General features: G+C 42.2%; 1 protein-coding gene across 4 annotated transcripts in view; it reads right to left on the minus strand.

Annotated features, from left to right (window-relative positions):
- kndc1 (kinase non-catalytic C-lobe domain containing 1) overlaps positions 1 to 11,598 on the minus strand; it is a 61,873-nt gene extending 50,275 nt beyond the window's left edge. For all 4 annotated transcript variants that reach the window (XR_013493683.1, XR_013493685.1, XR_013493684.1 and 1 more), the window contains exons 1-2: positions 11,183 to 11,598; positions 3,027 to 3,225 (exon numbers count right to left, since the gene is read on the minus strand). Coding sequence is in view for 1 of the 4 variants with exons in the window: in XM_033613477.2 (XP_033469368.2) it covers positions 3,027 to 3,225; positions 11,183 to 11,287 (304 nt within the window). In the remaining 3 variants the exon portion in view is untranslated. The remainder of the gene's footprint in view (positions 1 to 3,026; positions 3,226 to 11,182) is intronic.
- Between the last annotated feature and the right edge of the window lie 324 nt (positions 11,599 to 11,922).

An 11,922-nucleotide genomic window follows, 5' to 3' on the forward strand; every position in this document is an offset into this window, starting at 1 on the left:
GCACGTGGAGACAGAGGGAGGGAGAGAGAGGTTGTAGGCAGGGCTGGAGGAGGAAGAGAGAAGGAAAGGGAAGGAGGGGAGTAAAGTGGGTCATGACAGATCTGGGTTTGTCTGCTGGAGTTATGATCCCTCCCAGGTGTAGTGAGGCCAATCTCCATTTCTCCTCTCCTCCTTAGCCGTTTTCATCTCCTCTCCTCTTCTTTTTCTTTCCTATCCTATGCTTCCCATTTTCGTTTCCTTCCCATTTATTGCCTTGGGTCTTTCCTTTCCTCATTTTCTTACATTCTTCCTTTCCTCTCTGAAATTCCTTACCCCTTGCCTTTCTTTATCTTTCCAAATTTGTTCCTTTCCCTACCTTTCCTTTCCTCTCATCACCTTTTTAACTTCCTCTCCTCCTAGTCTTTTTTCATATCATGTCCTCTTTTCCCCATTCTCTTTTTCATTTACTTGCCCATCCTCCCCATTTTCTTTCCTGCTATCTCTCTCTTATCCTCTCATCTTTCCTTTCCTCACTGTCGCTACCTTTCCATTCCTCTCCCCACCTTCTTAACTTCCACTCCTCACAAGCCTTTTTTAATCTAGTCTCCTCACCTATCCTGCCCCTTTTCCTTCCCTTCCCTTTCAATCCCCCTCCTTTCAGTCCTTTCCTCTCCCCTTATCTTTGTTTTACTCACCTCTTTACTTCCCATTTCCTTCCCTTCCCTTTCCCCATTTACCTCCATTTTCCCCTCTCCCCTCTTAATTTCCTCACCCCTTCCTTTTCTTTAACTACCCATTTTTTCTTTTCCCTTCTTTCTATTCTTTCTCCCCTTCCCTTTTCTTTACTATTAACTTCTCTCCTTTTTCATTTCCTTTCCCACTTTTCCTTTCCACTTATCACCTTTCCTAATTAGCCTTTTTTCATCTCTCCTCATTTTCCATTTCCCTTTTTCCTTTACGTGCCTATCCTTCCCAATTTCCCTTCCTTCCCTTTCCTGCCTATTCCCCCTCTCCTCTCCTCTCTTCTCCTCTCCTCACTTTTTCTTCCCCTTCCTTTCATCTCTTCTTTTTCATTTCTTTTCTCTACCTGTACCCACCTCCTTTAATTCCTCCACTTCTTAGCATTTTTCAGTCTCTTCACCTGTCCTCCCCCCTTTTCCTTTGCTTCCCTTCCAATCATTAGTTCCTTTTTTCATTACCTTTCTTTCACTCATCTCTTTCTTTTCCCACTCTCTTCTCTCCACACCTTTTAATTTCCTCCCGTCTTTTGCCTTTTTTCATCTCCTCTTGCATCCTCTTTCCATTCCTCGCGTCACCATTTTTCTTTCCTCCCCTCCCATGCTTTTTCCATCTCCTCTCCTCTCAGAGAGGTTGACAGTTCAAACAAACAAGTGGAAAGGGACAGATGGGAGGAAAAGAGAGAGACAAAATATTTAGACCCTGTGTAGTCAGGAGGAACTGTAACATGGTGAAATAGGTGGTGAATTCTAGAAAAAAAAGGCAGGGGTTGTCAGTGACGCAGTTGCCTCCGGGGTGATGGTGAGAGCTTGGTGAGTCATGAACGCCCTCAGCATTTTAGCACAACAGGTAGTAAGAGCTGAGAAATATTACTGATTCCACACAAATAGGCTGATCAGATTTCCCACAGAGCACACGGTTTTATCAGAAATGGAACAGCTTGCGATGCTTAACCTTGGCAGTATTCCTTGGTCATCGTTGTAAGAAAACCATCAGAGGACATTTTGTTACTTTGTCTGGCTGCTGGTGGCAGCACTGCCACAACACCCACAGTCACGAACAACTACCTTCCTGCTATTACTGCAGTCATTAATTAGCTGAAATGAACACTATTGATGAGTCGTTGTGGCAACAGCTATTCTCGCTGAGATTCATCACCACAGCGCTCAAGGTCACTCTATTATACAGCTGTACAGGGGGAGCCTGTTTGTGTGGGAGCATGGGATTGGTCGTCGAAGTGTGAGTCAGCTTGAAATTTCATCACTATCGCACAAAGAGCTCAATTAAAAGCAATGAATGGGAAACTGTGCAGCAAGTAAAGCGGATTGCGCAGTGTTTTGATTAATGATGTAGATGCACTCTGTTCAGCATGAACAACCAACACAAGAAGGGTAATGTCGGCACTGCAGATTCTTTTTCTATCCACGGGATGAATCACAGCCCAAGGACTCAACACAATCCAATAAAGCATGACAACAAATGAGGCTGCGAAGGATTTCAGCTGACAAAGTAATCAAAACAACTCTTCAAAGTTTCTGTATAACTGACTGGAGATTTGTGTTGAGATAACAAAAAAAAAAAAAAAACAAGAATGGATGCAACACTTTGAAGGATGCCGTGTGTGTATGTGAGTGCAAGTTGACTGCTGATAGGCGAACCAAGCTGTTACCACAACAACGACCCCCCTGGCATGTCTAACTACTGGTGAACTAATCAATGCTTATCAGTTTATTGATGTTTGGCATCACAGCATGGGATAAGTGCGTGCCACAAGTGTGGAGATGGAGAGGGAATGAGAAAGAAAAACAGAGAATATCAGAGAGAAAGGAAAGACAAGAGAGGGCAGAAGATGAGAAGAGGTGAGGAATAATAATTCCTGACACTGTTTTTCATCGGATGTCACGGGAAGAGCTGTGAAAGAGAAGGATGTTTGCATGCAAATCAGAGCAGACCCAAAGTCCAACAGTGAGACACTTATGTATTTTCAAGCAGCAATTTGAAGGAGGAAAACTTACACAAATCAGGAGAGCTTAAAACGCAGTTGCAGGACAATGTCACATTTAAACTCTGCAATGCAGGTCTGATCTAAAATGTTTTGATTTCTGGTTGCTAAATGTGCAGGCATGAGAAGATCTGTGTAATGATAAAAACAAGATACCAGTCAACTTGATCAGTAGCATGTAAGATGAAGGCAGGATATAAGCCAAATATGCAAAAAATGCTAATTAAAGGGCAAACAATGTCACAAAAATGGTTTAATTATTACACAAATGTGTAAATGACCCTGTGTGTCCATGCTGTAGACTCACCACTGAGCTGCTCCATGAAGCAAACATTCCCATGAGCGTTGAAGGCCAGAGTGTCCGGTGTTATGCACAGGGTGTGGAAGAGGTGGGAGGGTCGGATGCTCTGCAGCGCCAGGACGCACTCTGCACACACCGCCCACACCTCCTCCTCAGACAGACAGCTGTCCCGCAGTGACAGGATGTCTGCCAAAGATACATTCTCCTGCGGACAGACACACATACAAGGATGTCCAGGTAAGTGCACACAAACATATATACAGTTAATACACACACACACACACACACACACACACGCACACTATGTTAGTTGTATTACACTGTAAAAAAAAAAAAAAAGAAAAAAAGAATTAGGTTGTTTGAATTTCTTCAACCCTGATCTGCATCAGTGCTCTCGTTTAATCCAGTGCTTATAGGAGGGCAAATGTTAATAGGAACTCTATTAATCCCTTTTGTCAAATTTTTTTAGCTTGTAACCATTTAGCATTTAGCTAGGTCGGCCATTTGCTGTTGTCTCAAAACAATAGGGGACAGAAGGAAGCAGAGCGCAACAACTAATTAGAGCTGAACCCACACAACACTTGCAGTAATTCATGTCAAGTTGGGCACGTGATATTTGGACCACATCTGACCCACACAACACTTACCATAACCCAAATCAGGCCCCGGCTCTTTACATGTGGGAGCTGTCTGGCTCACGCAACACTTGCAGGTGCCGTAACTGAGTCGTAAGTGCCAAAAGTGTCCCAGATTAGGCCTAAATGTGTCTGCTATCTGGATACTTACACAGACATAGAAACTAGAAACTTCCAAGTCAAGTCCGGCAAGCTACTTTAATATAATGATTCAGCTACTTCAGAAAGCAGTTTTAATGGGGAGGGGACTCTCTGCAGCACATCATACATTTTAATATCAAGCCATAGAGACCAGAAGGCAGAGCATTCACGTTTCCTTCCACTCCATGAGCACCTAAACGCACCACCAAACAAGAGTTTTCAAAACAGTCCCTGCTCTCTACTGCGCTCCAGTCAGCCGCCTCATGTGGAACGGATTTATTAAAATGTAAATACAGAGTGTGCAAAGTTAAAGTGTGGCGTTAAGGCTGTGACCTCATCACTTTCTGCAGCACAGAGGGGAGCTGGAGGGAGATAACAAAGTTCTGCCTAAAGCCTGGAGAAACTAGACTTTACAGGTGGATGCTGAGGTGGAGATGAGTACTACATAACACAGTGATAATGCAATGTTGGCATCAGGAGCAACATGGCAGCTTTAACAGAGTGCCTTCTTGCAAAGATACAGATAGAGAGATAAGGCAACCAAATGGGAATGTCTGGTTTTGGCTAATCTGGTGAATCGAAGATGCCCTGTTGTGTTTACATTTGGTGTTCAACGCCAAAAAGCACTGTCTATCCCTGAGGTCTAATGCTGTGTTCACATAAAATCAGGGAGACGATAGATAGATTTTTTTATATAGAGATTTTTTCACTTTAGTGGATGAGAGCAGGACGGTCAAATTAGGTTAGGCTGGTAGAGAATATCCACAACAGTAATGGTAGACAAATTAAAATATTTTAACTTTTTGAACTTCCTTGTAAAACATTAGCAATGCCCATTTTTAAGTATTTTATCTTCACCATTGTTTATGTCCATGTTAACTAGCAAACAGTCTTTTTCTTTTCTGCCTTTGTGATGTATTTTTGCTTATCTTGGGTCATTACTGCCACCTCTGTAGTGTAACCATAGGGTAAAACTGCTGACCATAGAAAAACTGTTACATTGCACAACCAGAGCTTAAAAAAAATAAATCCTGTCTCAATGATTAATAGCACTGTATGCAATGGTGAAATACAGGGGTCTCAAATTCAGATTACCTGGTTGCTACTACCCAGTTTGTTCTCTAATAGCCCCCTAAGACTCTGTGTCCTCGTATGAGGACTATTACATTTTGGGTTTTCTGCACCTTATACTTAGGCTGACCAAACGTCCTCTTTTGCCTGGACATGTCCACTTTTCACGTCCTGTCCGGGGCGTCTGGGGGGTGTTTATAAATTGATGATAATGTCCCGTTTTCCGAACCGAGCCCGACATTATTTAATTACTAAAGCACTGAGTTTGTGTCACACAGTTGTTATGGTTACAGGCTATTTAACAGGCGAGAGGGAGAGACCTCTGCGTTTGAGACGGGAGCGGGCGGCAGGAGGTCCGAGGCTTCCAGTCAGGGGAGAGGGAGGGAGGAAAATAGGAAAAACCTGTCTCCCTCTTTTATTTAATTTTCAGCGTTTAATCAAGGCGGAGGCGGGTGGCGGAAGGTCCGATGCTTCCAGCGAGGGGAGAGGTAGAAACAAACAGCCAATGTGTGTGTGTTCTGTTCAGGTATTGTCACGTAAATAACAGTCCCCAAGCAATAAACAGGACAGACAATAGGATTTTATTTATTTTTACACTACATTTTCACTGAAAGCTGACCGAATCCGACTCGAGCCCGAATACAATTTATACATTTTTGACCGAACCCGGCCCGACCCGTCGGGTAGGCCTACCGTCAGGACCCGTCGGGCTCAGATTAGGTAGCCACACTCTAGTGTGTGTATGTGTCCCCTATCTATAGGGGCCTATCTGAATTTCTGTCTTTGAGAGATATTATTTGTAATATAACTGAATTTTCTATCCATATAAACTTTAAATATATTAAAATTATAAGGCATCTTTGAGTAAACTGCGAGTATCATTTAAAGGGAAATTTCAGTTTATTTCAACCCGTCTCCTATCGTCCTAAATTTGTTTCAAGTCACTAGTGACTTAAAAATAATAGTTAGCATGTTAGCCATTAGCCTAGATACAGCTGTAGTGTCAGACCTGTTAAAACGTAATTGAACGGGCATCCTTTCAAGTGCAGAGTTAGTCCACTAAACAAGCTTTTTCTCCACAAAGACCGCCTCATATCGTTACCTGTAAGGTAAGACAACACATTTACATGTCGTTTTCTATATGTTCTCTGACATTTATCCTAACGATATGAGGCGGTCTTTGTGGAGAAAAAGCTTGTTTAGTGGACTAACTTTGCACTTGAAAGGATGCCCGTTCAATTACGTTTTAACAGGTCTGACGCTACGGCTGTATCTAGGCTAACGGCTAACATGCTAACTATTATTTCTATGCCACTAGTGACTTGAAACAAATTTAGGACGATAGGAGACGGGTTGAAATAAACCAAAATTTCCCTTTAAGTAGGCTATCTTGTGGCCGGGCCGAGTGTCCTCTTTTTTGGAAATCAAAATATGGTCACCCTACGTATACTTCATTCTGCTTAACTAAGACCTGCTAGTGGTAGCAAAAGCACAATACACTAATCCATGTAAAAATGTAAAAACAAGATGGCAGCAATGTCTGCCAAGTCAGTCTGCAGCTGATCTCGACGCAAAAGTGGTCAAGGTACAAAACCTGCTCAAATTTAATGGTTGAAACTTGTTTACGAATGATTCATAATGTTTGTTGTTTGATATGCCATTGATATGCAGTTTGACTAAGTTTAGCAATGGTAACAAGCTAAGACACTGTTAATTAGAAAGTATTTGTTTGAAGATATTGGGAATTTATCATCAGTTCATTTGAGGACATTGAGACTTTAAGCTTGTCTTGTTTGAGGATATTGGGACTCTATTATCATTGAAAATGTTTAGGGTTTTTTTTATACTTATCTGGTCCTACTAATTCCAAATAGCTAGGAGAAATTAAAAATGCATACCAAACAGAAGTTCAGGTCTCTGGAGGATGGAGAAACTTCTTCAAGAACAACAAAGTAAAACCTCATGTTTTTGTTCAGCAATACATTTGAACTGTATTCACTCTAAGGCTGAGAAAGTCATCTTTCCTTCCTCACCACACCTGTCATACTGATGTGTATGTTCAGTGATGCTGTTTGAGATTGTACTCCTGGAGAACTCCATCTTTCTCTATGTAGGTGAGAAAGGTGGAAGCTGCGTTTGTCCTTGAGAAAGATGCAGTTGTTCACCTCTCTTGAAACTGTCTGTCCTCTATAGCTCAACCTTTGTTTTAGGTGTAGAAAAAGACAGTATAATGTCATGTGCACTGCAATAAATATAATTCAGTCAGGACCACGAGGAAAGCCTGAGGCAGAGAGAGCAAACCTTCCTGCTCTTCCATGCGCCTACATGGAAGGGCTGAGGCAGAGAGAGCAAACCTCCCTGCTCTTCCATGCGCCTACATGGAAAGCCTAAGGCAGGGAGAGCAGCAGCAAAGACCCCCCAGGACCATAACAGAGCAAGCATCAATGACAAACAGAAATGACATTGATAAGTTCGACACAACATGAAAAGGAGGAGCTGGGGTGGAGTTGGGTTGCAAAGCAGCTCGCAGAGGATGCAGCAACAGTAGGCAGGCCAAAGCAGTTTAAATAGAGCACCCTAAATGAGATTTTCCAATTGGCTGCATAATAAGGAATCATGCTGATGTAGCTGGGATGTGAGCTGAGCTTGACATTGTATCCTGCCTGAGCTAAGGCTGTGCTTAATGTGTTGTGGCAAGTCACATTTGGAGCCTTGCTAGAAAATCTAATACTTCAACAGTTTTCTTTAAGTACATTTGCCAGCTGTTTTGTACAATAAACATGTTAGTGTGTATAGTGTAGTGTGTATAGTGTAGTGTGTATAGTGTAGTGGTCAATTTGTGTCACAGGTTGGTGGTTTGAGGTCCTTATGGATATTGAACAGAGAGTTACCTCTGCATATGCTGGATATCAAAGTCTCTGCAGGTTAAGACACAGTATTTCTGTCATCTCATAGTATATGTTGTCATATGTATAGATACTGGAAATGTGCTGCAAAATACACAGGGTATCACATGACTGCAGCATGAACCAGGCTGTTGGCCTGAACTCGCTCACAGGCTCCAATATCACACCCACTGAATAAGCTTGAATTTTTTAATGAAACAAAAACTGACATGCTGATATCTTGCATTGTAATTAAGAATGAAGAAGTAAATGCAAACCTCAGGCTTCTCTTGAGACATTTATCTAAATTTCGAGAAAACACCTGTGGGCTAGAATTTCACATAATAAAGCCCACAGCACAAAGATCTTAGTTTTGTGGAAATGATCTATCCACTGCAACATGACAGCCTGTAGGACTGACAGCAGAGTCATTATATAAAAGTATGATCTTAATTATGAGAAACTGTGAATAGCCCTGCCTGTGTCAAATTCAAGCAGTAACCCCCGGGCTGAAAAATGAAGGTGCAAAAACTCATCAAATGGTCATCTGAGGCCTCAACCTCCATGTTAAAATGCCCAACTTTGCAGCAGAAATAAACATGTCTACAGTCTCACGTACAAAAAACAAAAACGGTTTATGTCTCTATAGCTTATTTCCCATTCATGACAACTGTAACCGGGTAAGTGTCATATAACTCACCTGATGATGCAATTACGTTGGTTAGGTAATATGACCATGGTGTAAAATGGCACTACATTTGATGCGGAGTGCATTATGACTTGTTTAGGACTTGAAACTCAAAGTTTTGGATTTGGGACTCACCTGTCTTGACTTGGAACTTGTTGGCAGAGACCTGAGAGTTAGGGCAGTTTCATAGTCGACGCAAAGGCACGCAGACGCGAATGCACTGGGACGCATCGAGATGCATTGGCCACCATGATGCATACTTGCGTCTCAAAATGTGTTGTCTATTTTTTGATACGCGACACAGCGGCGCGTGTAATACCATGCGTTGCCAGTGGGGTTGATAATGCAAGCGACGTACTTGAAATTAACCACTTTTTGTTATTCACAGAAGAAGCAGGTATGAGATATGGCGGGCCAGGAGGAAAAACTTTGTGAACTCGTACAGGCACACCCCCATTTATATGACAGTTCTGGTGCCCTGCACTCTAGCCGTACTAGCTAGCTACAGCAGTACTAGCTAGCCAGAATGTACCGGTGACTCTGCTACCCCCTATTGTGCGAGCGATGTATTGCATTTCAAGTGTCGCCCGCGTCACTTGCGTTCAGTGTGTTGACTGTGAAAGCAAGTGCGTTGCTCACATCACTTGCGTCGCTTGCTCACGTTGCATGCGTCGACTGTGAAACGGCCCCTACTTGTGACTTGCAAAACACTGACTTGGCCCACCTCTGTCTGGTCTATGGTCATATTTTATTAAAAAATTATTATTATTAAAAACATCACCTTGAACAGTGTTCTAATTTTTACACTAGCAGCAGAAAATCCTGAATTTTCTTTAGTAGCAAGGGCATTTGGTACACAAAGTACATCCTGTACACATACACACACACTTTTTATGCCATGAAGTGACTTTACACACCCACATGAACACACTACATCATCTGTGATCCACTATTACCAAATGGCCCCATTTATCCTTGGCAGACGCAGTGATCTCAGATATTCCACACGACATCCGACATAATGCTGTGGTCTCATCATTACAGAATCTTCTGTTCGGTTTGCAAGTGAGCACAAAAGCTGGCCTTAACTCAGACAGAGGGGTGGGAGAGGGGAGTGTGGGGTATCACAAAGCAGCAACTGTCAAACACTATATCCAGTACTTTATCTTCCATGACATTATTTATGCCACACCAGAGTATCCCTCAATAGGAACTTATTTTTACTCTTGACTGTGAAAGTCTTAATGTCTGGATTGTCTTTCAACAACTGAAAATGACTGTATTATCTCTGACTGGCTGCAGCAGAAGTGTCTATCTGAATTGCTCTATGACTCTCTTGTAGGTGCAGGAGAGTTGCGGCAGATTGTGAACAAAGCATATCGATGTGATCTAGTGGGGTTGAGCACAATTACAGGGCAGAAAAGTGCCACTTCAAGCAGCAGCAGCAGCAGCAGCAGCAGCCCCATAAATAGACAGTTTCCCTTGAGAACAGTGCAGAGGAAAGCTGGAAGTCTCTCTCACCCCCCTCAAGTTAAATATGCTGTCCTACATAAGTTTGCCTCTGAGCTCCAAGGTTCTGATTAGACGGGGGGTGTGCACGCTGAGACTGAGAGGAACAGTGGAGGAAAGTGGCAGTAGTCAATGTATTAATGTTTGACTGAAGTTCCGTAACACTTTCAAACGCACATTACTCAAGTACAGTTTTCAGATACTTGCACTTCACTTGAGTACATCAATTTTATGCTGCTTTATGCTTCAACTCAGTTACATATCAGATGGAAATATTGTACTTTTTACTGCGCTACATTTATTTTACTGCTAAAGTTTATACATATGGTAAGCTTTCAAAATACAATACATTGGCTTGTGACACAAGTCTGGTCACATTTAACATGTTTACAAGTTGTTTGCAGTTCTACCAAAGAGTGATTTACCCTCCAAACTTTCATTTCATTTTAATAGCGGTTCAAGGCTGAAATAGGTAATATTAGGGCTGGGCAATATCGATATTATATCAATATCGTGATATCAGACTAGATGTCATCTCAGAATTAAGATAAAGTGTTGTCTTCTCCTGGTTTTAAAGGCTGCATTAAGTAAATTGATGTCTTTTTTTTTAACTTACAGACTGTTCTGTTCCTCTATTATTTGCCTTCACCCACTTAGTCATTACACCAACAATACTAATGATTATTAAAAACTTTATTCTATAAATACCTTGCAAAAGCACCAATAGTCAACCCTACAATATGGATGCAATATTTCATAAAAAAATATTTTAAATAATTTAATTTTCTGTACAATGCCCCACACTAGGTTAAATTATTCAATATTTCACGGAAAAAGAGAGAGAAATAATTCAGTCCAATGTCCAAAGAATGAAAACAAATGCATGTGCTTATACCATTGTACTTTTCCTTCAGTAGATTTTCGAATGCAGGCCTTTTACTTATTTTTTTAGATTATTGGTACTTTTACCTTACTCTAAATACTTCTGTCTCTGGTATTAGGAATAAGTTGTGACTGCTGCTTGGGTGACAAAGAATGCAGCATCAATGTGGTGCAGACCTTTGACATTTCATCATGAAATTCTGAGTCCTGAGGCAGCTAATGTGCAATTCCAATATTCTTACAGCCTAACCAAAGGCCTTAAGAAAGCCTCTGCAACTGATTTACCTCTTAAACATAAAATAAAAATGAATCACAACATTTATTATAACATCCATATAAAATCAGTCTCACCTCATCCTCCAGCAGAGGTGGCAGATGCTCCAGATCATAATAGCCGTCTCTGTCCTCAGTTTTCCCCAAGTATGTGACCGCTGCATCACTCTCCGAAGTCTCCATTGCAGCAACTTTGATTCCCTCAAGTAGTAAAGCGAACGTCGGCCCAGACAACAGTGTTTCCAGTCGAGACAGATGGCATGCCTGAGCTCTCTGGGTACACCGAGCACACACACTACTTGCTGCAGTCCCGGCAGTCAGTCGATGGTCACTGCGGGACACTATGGTCCAAAAACAACGCCGGGGAGAGCGAGGGAAGCGCAGCAATGCGCCTGAGAGGAGCGTCCACAGCGAGCCGTGGGAGGAGGCGGAGGTGGTGGGGGGAGCTGGCCGGTGTTTGAGGCTGTCATGACTACTACACCTCCACACTAACAGGCGACACAGCGAAGGCGATCATGAGCTGCAGTTTAGTGAATCCTCCCCTCCGAGTGGAGGAGCCAGTGCTGGCAGAGCTGCCTGCATGCTACAGTTGGCTGCACGCCTCCGCTCACAGAGCCGTGTGAGTGACTCATATTCAACACTTTATTATCTCCTCTTATTCCTGTGATCTGGATTTGACTGGATATTATGCCATTAATGCATGTGCTGTCAGTTTCATTATTCCACTGTACTGTCTGTGTGTCTGTTTGCAAATGGTCTTTGTTAAGCCTGCTATAATTCTGCCAAAATTCTAAAAACAAAAATCAGAATGAGACATT

Source organism: Epinephelus lanceolatus, chromosome 17 (genome assembly GCF_041903045.1).
Source record: "Epinephelus lanceolatus isolate andai-2023 chromosome 17, ASM4190304v1, whole genome shotgun sequence".
Lineage (NCBI taxonomy): Eukaryota > Metazoa > Chordata > Actinopteri > Perciformes > Serranidae > Epinephelus > Epinephelus lanceolatus.